At 46.5% G+C, this 22,491-nt stretch overlaps 1 protein-coding gene across 2 annotated transcripts in view; it reads left to right on the forward strand.

Annotated features, from left to right (window-relative positions):
* The window catches only part of FAM184B (family with sequence similarity 184 member B), a 153,704-nt gene that overhangs the window by 69,723 nt on the left and 61,490 nt on the right, over positions 1-22,491 (forward strand). For both annotated transcript variants that reach the window (XM_027042550.2, XM_015082032.3), the window contains exons 2-5: positions 6,481-7,233; positions 7,989-8,124; positions 9,445-9,584; positions 10,113-10,319. In XM_027042550.2, coding sequence (XP_026898351.1) covers positions 6,481-7,233; positions 7,989-8,124; positions 9,445-9,584; positions 10,113-10,319 — 1,236 coding nt within the window. The remainder of the gene's footprint in view (positions 1-6,480; positions 7,234-7,988; positions 8,125-9,444; positions 9,585-10,112; positions 10,320-22,491) is intronic.

Consider the following 22,491-nt stretch of genomic DNA (forward strand, 5'->3'; position numbering starts at 1 on the left):
GAGAAGATAGAAAAAGAAGAAGATGTTTTGATAGTAGGCAGGATATCCCAGTGGAGCCCCCCAGGAATGCCCTTGCCTGGTCATAGTCGTGAACATTCACACACATCTCCATGTTGCACAGGAAGACAAATTTGACACATTTGAATGTTCTCAAAATTTTTTGAGTTAGGTTTATGACACAAAATGGCGTCCCTTTCTCCTGCAAGGAGAGGGGACTCTTCCTCCGTCTCTTCACTAGGCTTCTGTATTAATTATGAAGATGTGGGTTGTTGTTGTTGTTTTTTAAACGCCAAGCTCTAGAATTTCGCTCATAAGCAGGGGCGCCTGGGTGGCTCAGTCGGTTAAGCATCCGACTTCGGCTCAGGTCATGATCTCACAGTTCGTGAGTTCGAGCCCTGCATCAGGTTCTGTGCTGACAGCTCAGAGCCTGGAGCCTGCTTCAGATTCTGTGTCTCCCTTTCTCTCTGCCCCTCCCCTGCTCATGCTCTGTCTCTCTCTCTCCTTCAAAAATAAATAAAAACATTAGAATTTCATATGCAAAAAGCAGACCTCAAGTTTACTGGCAGGAATGGAAAAGGAAAAAAAGTTTGTTTTTTAACAGTGAAATGAGAAACATATCAATAATCTTCCATGGAGAAACACTTCAATGTCTATCAGAAAGCAGCAGAAAAATAAATTATAGCACATCCATACAATGGCATATGAAGCAGCCAAAAATAAAAATAAGGAATTGCTTTATGTACAGAATTACATAACCTCCAAGATCTATTGCAGGGTAAAAAAGAATCACGGTCTAGATTAATGCACATTTGTGTAAAAGAGGGTGAGAACTATGATATGAAATATAATATAACATAATATACTTTCTTATTTGTGCATACACTATCCTTGGAGTAACCCTCTGGGTGAGGGCATGAGGGGAAAGGGAGGAGGGCACTTCTGGACTCCAGGAGTTCTGTAACTGGATCTCAGGCAAACAGAACAATTGGAGCAGACCCTTGGTGGGGATTAGTTGGGGACTTTTCATTGGGAGCCGCCATGAGTAAACGTGCATATGCACAAGAGCCCTCAGACATCATGTGCCCACCCACAGTGTGATACCCTCTCTGCTACCTCTGATCTTGTGTTAATTCAAGGGTATGCACGTGGGGAGAGTTTTCACAGGACAGAGCAGACTCACATGAGCAAATGCTGGAAACAGTTATAGTCCTCAAAACCCAGAGGACAGTGGTTTCTACTCAAACGGGTGGAGTTCTTTCTTCTTTGAGTTCTTTGGGTTCTTTTTTCATTGAGTGCTTTTGTGGCATCAGGATATGCAGAATCTTCAACTAAGTTTTCTGTTCTACAGCTGTAGATGAATGTAGGAATTCCATTCTCCATGATCACCACCTACACCAGTTGATTTTATCCTTCATGGAATCACCTATGCCAAATTTCATGGAATAACCTTTTCAAGGATGTTTTGCTCTTCACCATGAGAAAGCCTTATTTATGTTCAGATTTACTCATGGCACAAGCTTGACTCTACTGAAGAGAATCTTTATCAGTTGGGTATTAGGCGCGCAGAAAGAGTTAACTTAGATGGCCCAAGATGGCTTATGCTTAGATTGGCTGTCTTGCAAAGTGGCCCTCACTTGGCATCTGGGAACTTAGCTCTCCAGAGGGTTCCCACCACCCAGACTGTTAAGAGTGACTCACTATGCCTAAACTGTTTATGCAAATGGTGTGATTTATACTGAGCACTTGCTTTCCTCCTGGGAATCTGGTATTTTTGTACTGCCAGTAGAAGTTGCCTACCTGGCTAGCCCCCAGTAAATACTGTACTCAGTCTTTAATGAGCTCCTTTGGTAAACAGTATTTCACAGTTGTTGTTACAATGCTTTGATAAGGAAATTAAGCAAGTCCTGTGGGATTGTGCTGGAAGAGGACTCCACTGGGGGAGGACTTTTGGAAGCTTGAGCCTAGTTTCCTCCAGACTTCTCCCCATTCATCTTTTCCCTTTGTTGAGTTTACTTTGTAGACTTTCACTGTAATCATAGGATTCTGACTGTATGCTGAGTCCTGTGAGGTTTCCTAGGGTAACAGTAGCTGTTGGAACAAATAAATGCCAAGACTTCAGAGGTCCAATACTATAGGTTATTTCTTGTTTATATAAAGATCAGTGCCAGTGCTCCTGGTGAGTAGATGGTCTTCCATCAATCATCAAGGACCTAGGTGCCTTCCATCTTGTATTCCACCTTCTTCTAAAGCCTCTGAGTCCTGTTCATTAAGTTTGTAGATGGAAAAAAGAGACTCTGGAAAGTACATACCCCCTTCTTAACCCTCCTCTTCACCTTAACTCCACTGTTGGCCCGAAGATGACACCACTACATCTGGCTACATTCCATTGGCAATTATGGTCCCATGTAGATACAAGGGGGCTACGAAATGTGGTCTCTGCTTGGTGGCTGTTCCCCTGCAGCAACTCTGTGGAAATAAAGCATAAATCCTTGATGGCCTGCAACAGGATCATAATAGATCTATTTATTATGAAACTGTGGCACCCTCAACTTCCTCCCAAGTGCTAGGAGACAATACACAGAAGCCATACTGTTCATGCCTATATGCAGGTTGACATGTAAAAGGAAATAGGTCATCCCAAATTGAGTAGGCAAGGCTAACTTTTCCCGGGAAGTCTTCTTTCCAAATAGACCCCTTCTTCTGTGTTTCCATAGTAATTGGTGCTGATCCTTCTCATAGCACTTATCACAAGGTATTGAAACTTCACCGATTTCTTGTCTGACTTTCCCATTGAATCATAATATTTTTGAGGCTACAACTTTAGTTGTCTTATCGACCATATGTTCTGTGCCCAGAACAGAATCTGGTCCATCTGAGATGTGCAGTAAATGCATAAAGGAATAAGTGGTTGAATGGGACAGGGGGATGCAATGTAGTAGCAGGCTGTGAGCATGTGCTTCAGAGTTAGTGAAAATTTCTTATCTTCTGTGACCTTGCAAAAGTTACTAAACTTCTCTGAACCTCAAATTTTCATTCTTAGAATGGGGATAAAAATACTAACTTTGCAACATTACTATGAGGATTTTCTGAGATTATGAATGTGTATACCGCACCTAACCTTGTTCTAGGGATATTAGTAAACTCTGTAAAAATGGTATTTATTATTGACACAAATGACAGCCAGTGGCATTACCAGTTTCAACATTCAGTTACTCCAGATACACTCTTAGATGCAAACGATTAGAAGCCGTAGAAACCAAAGGTGGCCAAATTGTGTGCAAGGGTGATGAGAGGAACGAGTTGTAGAGATAGCAGCTTCATTTCATTGGCGAGTCTTCCTGGGAGGACAAAAGGGCTTCCTTCCCTTGACCTTGACATCAAAGAGTATTAGATTCACCTTCTCGAAACAGTGCTTATTCTCCCAAGACTTCACAAGATGTCAAGCTCATCTCACACCTTTTTTTTTTTTTAATTTTTTTTTTCAACGTTTACTTATTTTTGGGACAGAGAGAGACAGAGCATGAACGGGGGAGGGGCAGAGAGAGAGGGAGACACAGAATCGGAAACAGGCTCCAGGCTCTGAGCCATCAGCCCAGAGCCCGACGCGGGGCTCGAACTCACGGACCGCGAGATCGTGACCTGGCTGAAGTCGGACGCTTAACCGACTGCGCCACCCAGGCGCCCCAATCATCTCACACCTTTAAAACAACATGGTTCAAGATAGAGCTCTGATTCCTTCTTCATTCACTCATCCACTTAAGAAATATTTTTAGAGTGTTCACCTTGAGTCAGGCACTAGGGATCATTAATAGTAAACAAAGAAGACCAGTCTCCTCTGTCACAGAGCCTACATTTTAGGAAGGGAGACAGACAGCCAACCAATAGGTATGTCACATGTAGACGGTGAAAAAGAAGATTTTAGGAGTGCCTGGGTGGCTCAGTCGATAAAGTGTCTGTTGATTTCGGCTCAAATTTGTGATCTCACGTTTCATGAGTTTGAGCCCCATGTCAGTCTCTGTGCTGACAGTTCAGAACCTGCTTGGGATTCTTTCTCTCTCTCCTTTTCTCTCTGTGCCTCCCCTATTTGTGTTCTTTCTGTCTATTTCAAAATAAATACATAAACTTAAAAAAAATGAGATTTTAGGCAGCATCCTGGATATGTGGTTTCTTTTTTTTAAAAATTAATTAATTAATTAATTAATTTTTGAGAGAGAGAGAGAGACAGATAGATAGAACATGAGCAGGGGAGAGGCAGAGAGAGAGTGAGACACAGAATCTGAAGCAGGCTCCAGGCTCTGAGCTGTCAGCACAGAGCCCAACATGGGGCTTGAACTCAGGAACTGCGAGATTGTGACCTGATCTGAAGTCAGAAGCTTAACTGATTGAACCACCCAGGCACCCCTCAAGTTCTGCAGTCTTAAGGTAAACTGTTATTAAACGTATCACAGGCGTCAGCTCTAGTGGTGCCATTTGGCCTTCTTCAATAACTATTTCATAATTACATATACACACATACACACACAATTACCCCAAACTTTCTCTCATATCATGTTTCTGAATGATTTATTCTCATAATCATCTAAGCCCCTGTGGTTTTTACTGTTTTAAAGCAATGGAAACCTTTTGGATTATTTATAAACTCCATGTCTGGTAACCCCCCAGTGTGAAAGCAGTTCTTCTCTGGTTCAGGAGGGTCTCCACCTGCTTTGCCTCCACCTTGATCCCTTCAACGGCCTTCAGTCTCACAGAGGAACTTGGGGATATAAGGAATAGGGTTTGAAAGCCATTAATGAAGTCTTAACTAAGTAGTGGGAAATTGATAATGAAATTCTAGTCCAATTCAATAGACAAGACTTATGAACAAGGGAAAAACAGCAACCTACAAAGGTCAAGGGTCTATAAGTGTGAAACTGTGTGACAAGGCTCCTGGGTGGCTCAGTTGGTCAAGCATCCAACTTCGGCTCAGGTCATGATCTCACGGTTCGTGAGTTCGAGCCCTGCGTTGGGCTCTGTGCTGACAGCTTGGAGCCTGGAGCCTGCTTCCCATTCTGTGTCTCCCTCTCTCTCTGCCCCATCCCCACTCATGCTCTGTCTCTCTCTGTCTTAAAAATAAATAAAACATCAAAAAATTTTTTTTTAATTTGTTCAATACAGATTTCTTGATTTTCTTCCCTATGCCTGTCCTACCTGTAGCTTTTCCCTTTTAGTAAACATCTACCTGTTGCTCAGGCCAGTTCCTGGGCCCTACCATGCTCCCACCTTCCTTCCTTCTCTTCTCTGCAATAACAAAGTGCCCCTGTTTTGTTCCTGAAGTTATGGAGAAACACTCAGTGTTTCACCATGGATACGGCGCAAGCTGTTGCCTCTACCAGATTGAGGAGGCTCCCTTCTATTTCTAGGTTGTTGAGTGTTGTTGGTATTATGAAGGGGTGTTGTATTTTACCAAATGCTTGTCCTGTGTCTATTGAGACAATCATGTCCTTTTTGTCTTTTATTCTATTCATATGGTGCATTCCATTAACTGATTTTTAGATGTTAAATCAACTTTGCATTCCTGGGATAAATCCCATTTGGTCATGGTGTGTAATCCTTTTTATATACTGCTGAATTCTATTTTCTGATGTTCTGGTTTTTTTCGGGGGGGTTGTTTGTTTTTGTGCCCCAAAGTGTTTTCTGTTTTTAACAAATCTGAGCTTTAAACCTTTTGCTGGATTCCTATGGCATTCCAGAGCTCCCCTATGGATCTCTGCCACAGATATGTGGCCTTTATGCATTAATCACTCCCTCACTTCACTTTGCTTCCACCACTTTCCTGTCTCACCTCCCTGCTTCCTTACTAGTCTCTCCTGGGGACAATTTTTTTAAATCTCCTTTTTAAAGTTTATTTATTAAAAAGTTTTTTTTAATGTTTATTTTTGAGAGAGAGAGATACAGAGGATGAGCAGGGGAGGGGCAGAGAGAGGGAGACACAGAATCCAAAGCAGGCTCCAGGCTCTGGGCTGCCAGCACAGAGCCTGATGCAGGGCTCAAACCCATGAACCGTGAAATCGTGACCTGAGCCAAAGTTGGACACTTAACCAACTGAGCCACCCAGGCGTCCCTAAAGTTTATTTTTTGAGAGAGAAAGAGAGAGAGAGAGAGAGAGCAGGGGAGGGGCACAGAGAGAGGGAAAGATAGTATCGCAAGCGGGGATCCCCAACAGGGGGCTCAAAGTCACCAACCGTGGACTGTGACCTGAGCCGAAACCAAGAGTCAGAGGCTCAACCAACTGAGCCGCCCAGGCACCCATCCCAGGAGGGGTTTCTACTAAATCATTTCTACTAGTTTCTACTAAATCATTTCCACACAAATCCTCTTCTCAGGTGCCGCTGGTGGGGATCAGCTTAAGTCACTACCATAGGGGAGAAGCATCTCTGGCCACGTCGTCCCTCACATATCCACACTCCTCTCACTAACTGGGCTCTGTGGATTTTCCTGCAGGTGATTTACGCCCTCAACACCCGCCAGGATGAAGCGGAGGCCAGCGTGGAGGCTCTGCGGGAAGCCCACCGGGAGGAGCTCCAGAAGGCCGTGGCAGAGACCGAGGCCAGGCTCCTGCGGGAACAGGGCCACGCAGAGGAGGAGGCCCTGCTCCAGCGCATTCGGGCCCTGGAGAACGCCTTGGAGCTGCAGAAGAGGTTGACCCAGGAGGCGCTGGCTCAGTCGGCCACGTGCAGGCTGGAGACCAAAGAGAGGGAGCTGAGGGTGGAGGCAGAGCATGCCGAGCGGGTCCTCACCCTCTCCAAGGAGATGCTGGAGCTCAAGGCCGACTATGAGAAGAGGCTCCGGCACCTGGCGAGCCATGAGACGCCCCAGTGGGGCCAGCTTTCCCAGGAGGGCCCGGAGCCCAAGGGAGAGCCAGGCCACGGCCACGAGATGCGGGACGTCCTCCTGGAGGTGGAGAGGCTGCGAGCGGAAAACCAGCAGCTGAGCAAGGACTACGCCAGGAAGGCTGAGGAGCTGCAGGCCACCTATGAGCGGGACACCGAGGCCATCCGGCAGGCCATGCAGCAGTCCGTGAGTGAGGCCCTGTGGCAGTGGCAGGAGAAGGAGACGGACCTCCGCAAGAACTTCCAGGTCCAGGAGTCGGCCCTGCAGGCTCAGGTCAGGAAGCTAGAAGGGGATCTGGAGCACAGGGGCCGCAAGATAAGTGACCTGAAGAAGTATGCCCAGAAGCTGAAGGAGAGGACTCAGGTAAAGCAGGGTCTCGGATGGCTTGCAAATGAGATCATATTCGTGGTCCCTAATTTTAACACTTACTGTGTGTTAAAACTGTTTTTAACATCTACTGAGCTTTAAACTCTTTGTGCAAAGCCCTTGACTTCTACCAAAGTGACTCCTCTTATTTCCCTTGAGTTCAAGTACATTCTGTCAGCAAATATTTACGGAATGCCTACTATGTGCCAGGCCCAGGGCTATGGCCAGGAGACACATGGTGAGCTGGGTCCCTGACCTCAGAGAGCTTAGACACTTACAGTTTGCAGAAGAAAAGAAATTGGGAGGCTTAAAGACTAACCTCGCTGGTCAGCTGCATTCTATAGCCCTCTTCATTCCATAACAACTTGCCTGTCCTAAACTCCTTGGGACTTGGCTTTCCTGGACAGCCAGAACATTGACAAGGCAGATCATTGACAAACCCCACACGCTCACAACACCCTGTCTCTAAAACTTGCAGCAGCTAATATTCCTAATAATCCCTGAGCACTTTTTCTGTCCCAGACACTTTATTTCATTTAATCCTCACCACAGAAAGGTTAAATATGTGCCCAAAGTCACACAGCCAATCTGGATGAGTAGGGATTTGATGAACATGAGCCACCGAATTGCAGGGATGCAGAGCTTATGCTGTGCACTGACCCACCTTTCAGATGTGACGCTGGTTCTGTGTATATTGGATGTCTCCACAGAGAACTGTTCCTAGAGAAATGAGACCCTTTCTGTCTGTTTAGGACCTAGATGTGCAGCTCAAGGAGGCTCGGCAGGAGAACTCTGAGTTGAAAAGTACTGCAAAAAAACTTGGGGAGAAGCTGGCCATTGCCAAAGACAGACTGATGCTGCAGGAACGTCATGTAACACCAAAAACCGGTCAGATGTTCTGCAACAGCTTTTTTAAACATTTATTTATTATGAGAGAGAGCACGTGCATGCGTGAGAGTGGGGGAGTGGGAGAGGGGCAGAGAGAGGGAGAGAGAATCCCAAGCAAGCTCTGTGCTGACAGCAGGGCTCAATCTCATGAACTGAGCTGAAATCAAGAGTTGGATGCTTAACCAACTGGGTCACCCAGGTGCCCTGCAACAGTTTTGCAGCCTTGAGACTGTTGAGGGAGCAGAGCCAGGGGCAGGGCTGTTTGATCTGACCCCTGGTGGGCCAGCTCAATCCATGCAGGACAAAGGTGAGCTGCCATCTGGAGCCACCACAGTGCAAATAGCTAAAAGGCATGACACAAAGGGACACCTTGCCCCCCCAAATACTTCGTCACCAGGCCCACCACATGCCTGAACTCCTCAGCATTGGCTTTTCCCCCACGCTTGGGCAACACTTCTTTCTTTTCCCATCATTTCACACAGCAACGTTACTGGGTCTTCCCAGTTGTTCTGTGAGTGGGTGTTGTCAGTATCTCCCATGGTCCAGACAAAGAGATGAGGCTGGAAGGGTAAATGGCTCGCTCAAGGCCACTGGCTAATGGGATAACTGGTGTGTGTGTCTCAGAATATCTGACTCCAGGAGGCCTTCCAGTAGAGTCCCTCATCAGAAAGTTCTTGAATACCTACAGTGTGATCAACTTGATACTAGGAGATATAAAAAAGGCACAAAACATAGGCTCTTGCCCCAGGGAGCTTATGGGACAGTGACTCTACAGCCCAGAGCATGCTTTGGTATCATGAGGTGGCCCAGGCTGTAGGGAAGTGAAGCATCCTGAAAAGAGGTCACCATGGGCTGGAAGGGTGTAGAGGAGGAGGTTCGAACTGGAGCCGCAAGTGTGTGGAGGCTTTAGTGCAATGTTTTCAAAAGTAGGGCTTGGATACCTCTGAGAATATGGGAAGAAAACGGTGAGCATTTCTAGTTATATTTGTTTTTTGTTTTATCTTTTACATTTAAATATTTTGAATGTATATCTGTCCAGGAATATGTTCAATTTTTTTTTTTAACCTATGGAAAGTACAATCAAAAAGCTTTGACAATGACTTGTTTAAGAAGCTAGCATTCGGGATGCTGCTTGAGCAAAGACAACAATCACCACCTTGACTATGCTTGAGGGGTCAGAAGGCCACAGAGCAGGGGAGTCCATCCGAGAGTGGTGGGTAGAATAGTCAAACAGCAGAATGGGTACCCGACTGCAAAAGACCTTGGACATGAGGCCAAGGCCAAGGGCATTTCAAATGATGTTGAAACTTATGCTTGCAGATGAAATGAAGACAGAGCTAGTTGCAGAGAATGAAGTCCTAGGGAAGGCGAATGACCTGGAAGGCCGCAGTCTCCATCCTCAGCAGGACCCGAACTTTCCCAAGGAGTGTCCATGTACCAAAGGAGGCCCAGAGACACAGGTAGTGTCTCACCCAGCCCTGGGAATGGAGAAGTCACAGGAGGCTTTGCTGGAATGAGCTTCAGGCAGAGGCCAATCTCGTAACTATGACAGAGCCACTTGGAAGAAGCAGGTCCCATGGTTTCAGGGGTCAATGCATGGGTGTGAAGTTCCAGCTAACTTCTTGCATTTGAAATTAGGAGACTAAGAATATAGCAGAACTTCTATCGACAGCTCCTGGGAAACTTGCATGGGATTCCCACTGTCTGTTCCCAGTCAAAACAAACAAAGCATTCTTTAGACACTGCTATAGTGGGCTAGAGTATCTCCTCCTGTGACCATAGGTACAATATTCCAAAGGGCCCTTTGCTGATTCAGGTGGATAAAGTAGTCTCTTACGAATATCAGATATATAGTCTCATGAACTTTATGGCACCTTGTGCTACATGCTGTAAAATCAGTGTGTAAATGTTGTACCCAAGAGAAATGGTAATTCCCTGCTCCTCACCCCATGCTGGCAGGTTTACAAGGCCCTTTTTCTTTTTTATAGACCAAGAAAGAGGCAAGTATTGAGACGGAATATATGAAGAAGCAATATGAAGAAGACCTTCGTAAAATCAAACATCAGACAGAAGAGGAGAAGAAACATCTCAAAGACCAGCTAGTGAAACGCCTGGAAGACTTGGTAAAGAAGCACGCCATAGAAATCAAATCGGTTCGCTCTTCGGTGGAGGCCGAGAGGAGGAAGCTGCAGAAGGTGAGACCCCCTTTCATAGACTCTGTTCCGATTCTTTTTCCTTTCCTCTACCTCCCTCCTTTTCTCTTGTATTTCTTCTTTCCTTCCTTGGACATTTACTGAGCTCCTGCTGTGTATACATCTAAGTTATTTCTCTGCCCAAGGCAATTCAGAGTCTTTTAGAGGAGACATTCCTTAGACTGTGAGCCGGTCAGGGCCTAGAATCGTTGACACGACGTAGAATTGTGTCCTCTGAACATTTAACTGAGGAAATTCAACTCTCCTCAGCAAAGACAGAGAGAAATAACATGAAGCAAGCACTGAGGCCCTAGCAGACTTGCCTGGATTCAAATCCCAGCTCTTCTAGGAGCTTTGTGAGCACAGTGAGTTATTGAACTTGGCCCCTCAGAGGGAAATCTTATGTGCCTCAGGTTCCTCATTTATAAAGCAGATGACGATAACAGCACCTCCTAGAGTAGCTGCGAGAATTAAATGAGGTAATCTGTGTGAAAAAAAACAAAGCATAGTATGTGCCTGGGGCATAACAGGTAGATGAAGGTAATTAATCAGTGGCTTGCTAACGTGAGAGAAGATTCCCAGCCTCTGGGTACTTTTCCGACTTTCTACCGAAGGAGGCAGCTTTCTGCTGAGGAGAAATGCAAGGCTTCATCTCTTCCTGTTTACTGGGAAGAGCAACTCACGTCTGTGACATTTTAGGAAAAGAATGAAGTGTAAATCAATAATATCGTGAACTTACTCTCTTTATAATGCAAGAGCCTGCATTATCAGCTTTGAGTTTTTGCTGAAAGACAATCAGATAGCACTGACGATTGCAGTGTTGTGTGGCAGTTACGAGTAGTAGGTACTCAATAAATGTGTGTGTTGGGTAAATAAATGAACTCATGAAAGATCCAAACTAGTCCTGGTCTAAGAAGTCCTAACACTTCCACTAGCTGTATGACCATGGCCAGGTCACTTAACCTCTCTGAGACATGATTTCTAAAATAAGGGCAAACACTTTGAAGGCTTGTTATGGGTCCCTGATGGTATTAAATAAAAACTCTTAGTTCAGTGCACAGCATGTAGTAAAAGCTGGATAAACAGTGGCTATGCTGAGTTACCCTGAGCACCGGCTGACACAATGCATGTTAATATTGGTTAGTGCCTGCTATACTTTCTTTTTAATTTTTAATTTATTGTGTATGACCACCACACTTATAAGGCACTTCAGTCTCAGAAACACAGTGAATCTTCCCAACAAGATGACAAAATTGGTATTCATATTTTAGAGATGAGAAAATTAAGGCTCAAAGATGTTGCGTGTCAACTCACACAGACAGTGAGTGCTAGAGCTAGTATTAGAACCTGATAGCTCGAGGGTCACCTGGCTCAGTTGGTTAAGTGACCGACTCATGATTTTGGCTCAGATCATGATCTCACAGCCGTGAGATCGAGCCCTGCATCAGGCTTGCACCCAGCGTGGAGCCCGCTGGCTATTCTCTCCCTTCCTCGCTCCCTCTGCCCCTTCCCTGCTGGCTCACTCTCTCACTCTCTCAAAAAATAAAACTTTAAAAAAATTTTTTAAAAATCTGATAGCCCAAGTCCAGAACCCCTGGTTCCCACCCCTGCGCTGGGCAGGAGGCAGCTGTTTGGAAAGCATTTTCCTCCCCATGAGCTGCTAGTGGTCACGCAAACCCGATCCTCAGACAAATAGCTGACTGCTCTTTCTATCCAGAGTCACAGTCAGTGGAAGGAACCGTAGCTCCCAGAGCTACAGGTTGCCCTGGTAACCTGTCAGCGAAGCCTGACTGACTGCACAAATCCCATTTTGGCTTTAATCAGGGGGCATGAATCCATTTGGGAAATGAATCACATAGAAATAAATTGTGTTTCTCTTCTGGTTTGGGAGAGGGGCGTTATACTTTTTATCCCACCCCCTTTTTTTTGAGGGGCATTTAGACCATTTACATTGAATATAATTATCACTAAGTCTACTATCTTGCTGTTTTTGTATTTGTCACATCTGTTCTCTTTTTCTTTTTTACTTCTTTTTCTGTGTATTTTTGATTCATTGAATTTATTTTTTGTATTCCCTCTTTTATCTCCACTAATGGCTCATTGGCTATTTTTCCTTTTTTTCTTCAGGGGTTGGGGGCTGCTCTAGTGGTTGCTCTAGGATTTACAACATACGTCTTTAATTTATCCCTGTCTGCTGCCAAATGTTATTTTATTTCACATATATAACTTCGCTGTACAAACCTTACAACAATGTATTTCCATTTATCCCTTCCTGACCTTTGTGTAATTGTTGTCATACATTCTAATTCAGACATGTTACAAACGAGAGAGTATATTGCTTTTATATTTCCTTTAAAAGTCAATTATTTTTTTGAAGTTTATTTATTTAGTTTGAGAGAGAGAGAGAAAGAGCACATGAACCAGGGAGGGGCAGAAAGAGAAGAAAAGAGAGAATCTCAAGTAGGCTCCTTGCTGTCAGCACAGAGCTGGACAGGGGCTGGAACTCATGAACTGTGAGATCATGACCTGAGCCAAAATGAAGAGTGGACGCTCAACAGACTGAGGCACTCAGGGGCCCCAAAAGTCCATTATTTTTTAGAGGAAAGTTTTCAATAAGAAAAAAATATTCCTTGTATATTTTATTTTTAAATTATAATATTATACTTATTCTTTCCCATTTCCCATTTCTACAGTCTTTGTTGCTTTGACCTGAAGCGTTTCTTGTGGTGTAAGTCCACTCACGGCAAATTCTGTTTTTGTATGTCTGAAAATGTCTTTTTTTGCCTTTATTTTTGCTGGATACAGAATGCTAAGTTTACAGTTTTTTTTTTTCTTTCAGAACTTTAAAAATGTCATTTGACATTTTTTGGTTTGCATTTTCTTCAAATGCAAGAAACTTTGGCAGTCCCCCTTATCATATTCCCCCTGTTCATAATATGTCTTTTTGTTCTCTGACTGCTTTGAAGAGTTTCTCTTTGTCACTGGTTTCCACACCTTGATTATGGTATGCCATGTATGATATTTTATATGTGTGTTTTTCTGCTTGGGATTCATGGAATGTCCTGGACCTGTGGGTTTATCGGTTTTTCCAGTTTGGAAATTTTAATGCCATTATCTCTTCTGCTTCACCCTCCTTCCAATATTGTCCCACAAGTCACTGAAGCTTTGTTCATTTATTTATTTATTTATTTATTTTTCTGTTCATTTATTTTTAGTCTCCTTGTCTCTCTGTGCTTCAGTTTGGATAGCTTTTATAGCTGTATCTTTTAAGTACACTCATTTTGTTTTTGTATATTATGCAATTTTTTTAAAGCCTATTTGGTATATATTTTCATTTACAATATCATATTTTTCAGCTCTTGAAGTTCCATTTGGTCTTCCATTATAGTTTCCCTTTCTCCTCATTATGCTTTATGTCTTCCTTTAAATTCCTCGGCATGATTGTAATTGCTCTTTTGGCATTCTCATCTGTTAGTTTGGATTTTTTTTTCTATGATTGATTTTTCTCCTGGTTACAAGTCCCATTTTCGTGCTTCTGTGGATATTTAGTAATGTTTTATTGGGATGCTGGACATTAAGAGTGTTAACTTTTTGAAAGACTGCATTTTGTTATCACCCTTTTAGGAGTGCATTTTGTTTTGGCAAGCGGTTAAATTACTTGTGACTCAGCTTCATCTTTTCCAGACTTATTCCTTTTATTGTGTTAAAAGGTACCACTTTTGAGATTTATTTTTAAACTTGGTTAGGATGAGTGTAGAGTAGCATTTGGGCTGGTGCCACTTTAGCTTTACTACTGAAGTGTGACCCTTCATGGGGTCCAATACCTCATGTATTGATTAATACTGGTGTTATTGTGATTGCTGACATTTTTTACTTTGTACTGGTTGACTGTTGTTGCCACACCATGAACTTTATAGATAGATTCCAAAAACAGTAATGTTTCTTCTCCAAGCAAGTTAACATATTTTCCTTTAAAAACATGGAGGCCAGGTGATGACAGCAGGTGGGCCACGGCGAGAGCCATCTGTGATTGGCCAGTTGAGCTGCCTGGTGATTGGCTGCATGAGCAAGACCAAGCTGAGAGCCCCCTGGTGATTGGCTGGGGCACAGTGGTGCCCTCAGGAGGTGTTGGGATGAACCCTGATTGTTGGAAAGGCCCAGCACTGACCCAAGGCTGCACTGGAGAGAAGGCTCCTGGGTCACAGCTCCTCCTATTCGGGTATGCTTCAGGGTTCTCCACCCCCCACTGATCCCATCCCAGCCTCTCACCCACGCTCTGCACTCCACCTTCATGTTTGCTTCTACCCTTCTGCCCCTCTGGGCTGGCGTGAGTCCTTATACCAGCACTGGGCCCCACCTGGACCCAGGCCCCACTGCAGGGCTGGCCAGAACACCCAGTTACTCTGGCCCATTTGGCAGAAGGTAGGGGGTTGTGAGAATCAGAGTACAACAGACCCTTACCCAGCCAGGCAGAGCCTCTCCAGTGCTCTGGGGTCATAACCTGGCTCAGCATGAGGAAGCTGGGGGCGTGTCCTGAGGGTACCCTGGACATCTACTGACATGGAGTCTTCTGTCAAGGGTCAGCACAAACTAGTCCTCTAGATACATGACCAAGTGCAAGCACACCAGACCACAGTGCAGGATAAGAGACTCTCCCAGAAAGATGGCTTCTGAGGACTTCTCTAACCCAACTCAGCATGGAGCCAACAAGTCTCCAGGATTCTAGGCTGACCAGGAACCCTCTAGTTGGGAGCTCTCTCAATCAAGACTACAGAGCAATCGACTCTTCCAGCTGGGCCAACCGGAAGCCCTGCCACTAGGAGCCAACTGACCTTCATCAGCACAAGGCAATAAAGTTTCCCAGACCCCCAGCCAATGTGGAATTCTCTGAACCACCTTAGCATGGGGCAATGGAGTACCCCAGACACTGGGCCCACCAGGAACCCACCGACCCAGTTTAGCACAGAGCAAACTAATCCCCTGGATACCTGGCTGATGGCAAGCCCTTTGACCTAGATCAGTACAAGGCAAGCAATTCCCCTGGACACCCAGCCAACAAGGAATTCTCCCAAACAGCTCAGCATAAGGCTAACGAGTCCCTAGGACAGTGTACCCACTGGGCACCCACATACCGCAAGCCCTCTGACCCAGCTCAGCATGGTACAGATGATTTGCCTGGACGCTGGGCCATCCGGGAGCCTTCCAGCTGGGAGCTCTCAACCCAGAAGAGCACAGGGCAATTGAGTCTGCCAGACACCAGGCCATCCAGGAGCCCTGGGACCTAGCTTATCACAGGGTGAACTAACCCTCCGGACATCTGGCTGACCAATACTTTCTGACCCAGATCAGCCCAAGGTGAACCAGTCAGCCAGAACCCTGGCCAATAGGTTCTCCTAACCAACTTAGCACAGAGCTAATCATTCCCAGGGACAGTAGGTCTACTGTGCGTCCTTGCACCCAAAGCCCTCTGACTCAGCTCAGCATGTGTCAAAAAGTTGCTTGGACGCTGGGCCAACTGGGAGTTCTCCAACAAGCAGAGCACAGGGCAATTGAGTCTACCAGACACCAGGCCAACCAGGAGCCATCCGAACCAACTAATTGAAGGGTGAACTCATCCCCTAGACATTCAGCCAACCACTAGCTTTCTGACTCAGATCAGCACAAGGCAAAGGTGTCCCCCAGTCCATTGGCCAATGGGTAATTCTCTGAACCAGTGTAGCACAAGGCAGTAGAGTCTCCTAGACACCAGGCTGACCTGGAACCCACTGACCCAGTTCAGCACAGGGTAAACAAATACTCTGGACACTTGGCTGATGGCAAGCCCTTTGACCCAGATCAGCACAAAGCAAAGAAGTCTCCTGGACCCTCGTCTTCTAGGGAATTCTCTGAACCAACTCCACAGAGGGCTAATGAGTTCCCAGGACAGTGGAACCACTGGGCACCGTTGTACCAAAAGGCCCCTGACCCAGCTTAGCATGGGGCAAACAAATTGCCTGAACACTGGGCCAACCAGGAGCCCTCCAACTCAACAGAGCACAGGGCAACTGAGTCCACCAAACACCAGGCCATCCGGGAGAGGAGCCCCCCAACTCAGTGCATCACAGGGTGGACTAATTCCCCAGACCTCCATCTGACCACAAGCTTTCTGACCCAGGTCAGCTCAAGACAAATGAGTCCCCCAGATCCCTGGCTAATAGAGAATCCTCTGAACTAACTTAGCACAGACTGTGGAGTCCTGCAGATGCTGGGCCCACTGGGAGCCCACCGACCCAGTTCAGCACAGGGCAGATTAATCCCCTGGAAACCTGGCTGATGGCAAGCCCTTTAATCCAGGTCAGCACAAGGCAAGCAAGGCCCCTGGATTCCCAGCCAATGGAATTCTCTGAACCAACTCAGCATATGGCTAACCGGTCCCCAAGATAGTGGGGTCACTGAAGACCCACATACCACAAACCTTCTGACCAAGCTCAGCATGGGGCAAACAAGTTGCCTGAATACTGGGCCAACCGGGAGCCCTCCTACTCAACAGAACACAGAACAATCAGGTCTTCCAGCTGGCCCAGCCAGGAGCCCTTCGACCAAGAGCCAACAGACTCTCATCAGCACAGTGTGAACGAATCCCCCAGACACTTAACCAACTACAAGCTTTCTGACCCACATTAGCACAAGGCAATCATGTCCCTACTGCCCCCTGGCTTGTGGGGATTTCTCTGAACCACCTTAGTACAGGGCAAAGGAGTCCCCGGGACAGTAGGCTGACTAGGTGCTCTTGGACCAGGAGTACTTTGACCCCACTTGGAATGGGGCAAATGAATTCCCCAGACATCTGACCAAGTGGGAGCCCTCCATCTCACTCAGTTCAGCACAGTGCACACAAGTTTGCCAAACACACTGAGGACCAGAAGCTCTCCTACCAATTAGAGGAGGGCAAATGAGTCCCTGGAACACTGGGACAACCATGAGCACACTGACCTAGTTCGGCACAGAACAAGTGAGTCTCACAGACACTCCTGTTTGGGAGCCTTCTGACTCCCTGGCTCAGTTCAGGGCAGTGAGCCCCTGTATACCCACATGACTGGGAGACTTTTGACTTGGCTCAACACAGGGAAAATGAGGCCCATGGATACCTGGCCGACCAGGAATTCTCCAAACCCGCTCAGCACAGGACAAATGAATCCCCTGGACCACTGGCTGAATGCAAACCCTCCAAAGTGGGAGCCCTCTGACCCAGCTCACCACAGGACAAAGGAGTTGCCTGGGCACCTCACCAACTGGGAGCCCTGCCACCCCAGCTCAGCAAAGGGTGAATGAGTCTTCCAGACACTCGACAAACCAGGAATTCCAGCCAACTCAGCATAGGGCCAAAGATTCCCCTGCATGTCTGGCTGACTGAGAGCTTAGTGCAGGGAAAATGAGTCCCCAGAACATCTGTCTTTTAGTGGAGGAGCCAGGATAGAGGCTGTCTGCGAAGGTAGAGGTTCCTCTCTGCTGGAAGCTTGCTCCCAAATGTCACTCAGCTGTGGCTCGAGGCTGAGACCTGACGAGTGCTTGAAACCACTCAGACTGCAGTCCCCACAGTCAGACCTCTGGCCCGGGACCAACTTCAGCCTGGTATCTTGATGGCACTTCATTTGAGGAGCCTTCATCTTCTGGGGAGTTGTCTTCAGAGGAGCAAAAGATACCATGCCTTAAACGAGATAGACTGAAAGCTGGAAGAGTTTTCCATAAAAATAAAGTGTATGGATAAATCTTTGACAGCATTTGACAGAAAGTTTGAATTTATGAAAGAAGCTTTCAATATAAGGAGGGAGAGGAATAAATCCTTCAGAAAGTGTCTGAGCTAAAAGATTTACTCTTAATGTGTGAAGAAGAAAACCAAACATTGAGAAATCTCCTTTGTCACTGGGTATCACAAGAAGGACACAACTTAAAGAACACTTTGCCAGAGAGCCAGGTCTCCCTGGACAGGGGCATGAGATGCACAGGGGGCTGAGAGCAAGTTCCAGAGGGAACCCAGTCCCTGAGCATGGAAAAGTCATCAGCTGAGCTTCTCCAGGCTAAGGAGAGGTGCTCCAGCCTCACAAGAACAGGACGACCAGTGGGGTCAGAGGCAGGCTGATGTCCATGAGCCGGAGAGCTTCATCAGCAACACGCATGGCTTCCTGGGAGCATTTGCCTTGCAGGCAACATTTTCAAAGGGGTGATGTCCCTGCACACGTCCACCCTGAAGGGCATAGAAAAGGAGCTGGGGTGGATTGGAGGTCACCTCCCAGAATGGGAGATGACATGAGTTTCAGGATTTATATGAACTTTAAATAATTTTAAATAATTATTTATGTTTTTAATGTTTATTTTATTTTTGAGAGAGAGAGACAGAGACAGAGTGTGAGTGGGGGAGGGGGAGAGAGAGGGAGACAAAGAATCTGAAGCAGGCTTCAGGCTCTGAGCCAGGCTTCAGGCACATCACAGAGCCTGATGTGGGGCTGGAACTCAGGAACCATGAGATCATGACCTGAGCCAAAGTCAGATGCTTAACCAACTGAGCCACCCAGGCGCCCCTTTGATGTCTTTTATAACGGTGCTAATTCCATCATAAAGGTCCTACCTTCATGACCTAATCTGCACCTAATTACCTGACCAAGTACTACCTCCACAAATTCACAGAGGTTTAGGACTGCAACATGTGAATATGGGAGAGGACACAATTTAGTCTGGAACATGTGTCTTCGTGTGAATTTCTTTGGGTTTATCCTGTTCGGGTTTTTCTCAGTTTCTTGAATCTTTAGGTTTATATCTTTTGGCAAATTTGGGAGATTATCATCCATTTTTTCTTGAAATACTTTTCTATTCCCACTTTTTTTCTTTTCTTATTCTTGGATTCCAATTTGGCAAATGTTAGAGTTTTTGCTACATTTTCACAGGTTCTGTTCTTTTTTTCCTTTTTTTCAGTCATTTTATCTCTCTTGTTCAAATAAAGTAATTTCTGTTACTCTGTCTTCAAATTTATGACTCTCTTCTAGATTCCTCTCCTTTCTGCTATTGAGCCTATTTATGGTATTTTTAAAATTTCAGTTCTTGTATTTTTTCAGTTCTAAATTTTCAAGATAGTTCTTCTTTGTATCTTTTGTTTCTTCGCTGAGACCTATTATTGTTCTTTTGTTTCAAGCATGTTTGTGATTGCCAGTTGAAGCATTTTCATGATGGCTACTTTACAATATATCAGGTAATCTCAACACCTATGTCATTTTGGTGTTGGGCATCTTTGGATTGTCTGACTTGTACAAGATGATATTTTCCTGGTCCTTGGTATGATGAGTATTCTTAATCATACCCTGGATATTTTGGGTGTTGTTATGAGACCCTGGATCTTCTTAAATCTGGTGTGTCAGCAGATAGTGGGTCTACAGAAGTGTGGCTAGCAAGTGCAGCCCCAGACATGTGCCCAAACCAGAGGGAGCACGTTGAGGCCTGGACAGAGCTACAGCTGCTCAGTCTGGCTAGACACAACTGGGAAATAGAGGACAAACTGCGTGGAAAGTCACACCATCGTGGCATTCTTCCCTGCAGGCAACATTGAGGACACATGACAACTAAAAACATGCTGTTTGCTGAATTTACCCCTAAGGATGGATGAGAACCCTGTAGTGATCAAAACTCTGGTTGGAAATGGGGAGTCCTCAGGAGATGCCTGTTTCTGTGTGTCAAGTGCATTTGACCAATTTGGTGTATGCTGGTCGAAATCAGTAGTGATGGGCTTACTGGGATGGTTGGTATTGATGTTGGACTTGCTCAAAACTTAAATCAAAAAGGCCCTGTCTTGTGGTGCCTGGGTGGCTTAGTTGGTTGAACATTCAACTCTTGGTTTCAGCTCAGGTCATGATCTTCCTATTCGTGAGATCCAGCCCCAGCTGGCAGTGTAGTGCCTGCTTGGGCTTCTCTCTCACTCTCTCTCTACCCTGCCATGCTCATGTTCTTTCTCTCTCTCTCTGTCAAAACAAATAAATAAGTATTAAAAGGAAAAAGGTCCTGTCTTACTAGTGTCCTCATCCTAGGCTTCATCCCACCCAACACCACTCCCCACCCTCTAGAGGGAACCTGACCGGGTTTCCAGCCCAGGATGGATTGGCTGGCTCTGCCGGCGGGCTGGTGTGCTCCACTGATGTGAGACACACGTCCCCCCCCCACCTACTCCCCCCAATTTCCGGCTTGAGGATGACCTCTGCCCTCATTCCCATTATCAGAGTATAGCTACAGAGGAAGAATAGCGTGGCGGTCAGCCCATCTGGAAACCCCAAAAGTCAGTGTCTCCTTCCTCCACATCAGCTTGGGGCAGACTTGAGGTCTTCCCATACTCCCCTGGACACTCTCTCAGGGAAGTGAACCCCTTGCCAGTGACTCCAGGACCAAGGGTCTCGTAGCAGGTTTTCCTTCCAGGCAACCACCCAAGGCCATCCCGAGGCCTGGCCCCAGCTGGGAGCCCCAAAAGCCTGCCTCCCGACAGGTTCCCTCTTGCTCAGGTTGGCCAAGGCTAGCCTCTCCACTTGAACTGAAGAACCCAGGTGGCATAGGATCAGACAGTTCAACCCAAATCCATCTACAACCAGAACACCTGCCTACATGCCCCATCATGTCTGGCCCCACAGACAGAGGAATACATTCATTCAGGGCTAATGAAAATGTATCTTTGGGAACTTCTTTTACCGAAAATAACCCTGAAGTTTTTCTGCAAGGAAGTGGGGGTTTTTTTGATTGTAGGTGATGGCCCGAGCCACACTCTCAAAGTCAGGCATTTCGGTTCCACGAGAGAAAACTGAAGATGAGCTCACCCTGTTCACGCCACACTCCTCAGCCAGACCGCAGCCGGAGTGCTGACTGCAGGGTGGCAGGCTGAGGGGGTGGCTTGGGGGCAGCTGCAGCCTTACTGAGGGAACAGAGTTCTGCGGGTGTCACAGGACAGTCAGCCCGAAGGGAGCATGGCAGCACAGCACCTGCAGAAGCTTTTGTAGATGTCTGCTTTCCACTGTGAAAATGAAGGAAACACCTTGGGACAAAGGTGCACAAATCCACAGAGATAGTCCCCCTGACTCCCCGTTAGCAGGTGGCCCCATTCTCCCACTTGCTCATGCCCCAAACCAAAGTGTCCCCCCTCCTCCCTCCTCCCAGCGCATCTGTCACCCCAGCTGAGCTCCTGTGCACCTGGCTGCTGGCTGTTGTTCTTTCCCCAGGAGACTGAGCAATGACTACGTATATTCACTGCATCCTGCCTGGCCATGTTTGGACTTCTAGCTTCCAGGGCACATGCTTCTCACTCTGCCTGACCCTGGGGATCCCCCCCACCAGGCCTGTGTGTCACCCCCTCCTTTGCTGGCCACCTCCCCTGAAGTGATCTTCCCCATCTCCGTGCTTCTGGGCCTCCTGGGGACCCCCCCCGAGAATCCCCACTTAGAGGACCTCCCCCCACAAACTAGCCCAGTGCCCAGCCTGGTCCCTCCATCCCCTGAGCTCACACACTGGCCCCAGTTGGCTTTTAGAGCCACTGTGATTGCTTTGCTTGATTGTAGTCCATCTCCTAGAATGTGAACTTGGTGGGCCCGGGGACTGAACCCCTCAATCTAGTTGGTGCCCAGTAGGTATTTTGCACTAACAAATGCATTGTTCTTTAGGACAGGTTATATTTAAATAAACAGTCGAACTCAATATAGTGCTATGTGGTAGAGAGTAATATTTGAACAAATGTTTATTTAGCACCTATGTCTTAAAGCACTGTGCCAGTGAACAGGACAAGGTACGCCTCTGGACGCAGTGCGGGCCTGCTCTGTAGTTGGGTGAACTTAAGTTGAATGCAAATAGAGACACCCAGCTCCTGGCCAGATGGAGCCTCGAGACAGAGGGACGATGGGGTTGGGTGGGATGAAGCCACAGCTCCACGGGGCCCGCAGTCACACATGGTAGGCACCTTCCAGGCTCTGGGGACTTCACACAGACATGGAGGAGGTACCTGCTTGCCTGCCTTCCAGCCCAGCTCCTCAGGGCAGCAGGGCTGGCACAGCGAGGTGGCCGGCTTTTGCCCTTGTGTCCCTCTTACTGACTCTGTGTGCCGCCCCCAGCTTTTACATTTCTGGCCCCTGCAGCCTCTATTAGTAATTTTTAGTTGGATGCTGGACATTCAGAATGT

This window comes from Acinonyx jubatus, chromosome B1 (assembly GCF_027475565.1).
Source record: "Acinonyx jubatus isolate Ajub_Pintada_27869175 chromosome B1, VMU_Ajub_asm_v1.0, whole genome shotgun sequence".
NCBI lineage: Eukaryota > Metazoa > Chordata > Mammalia > Carnivora > Felidae > Acinonyx > Acinonyx jubatus.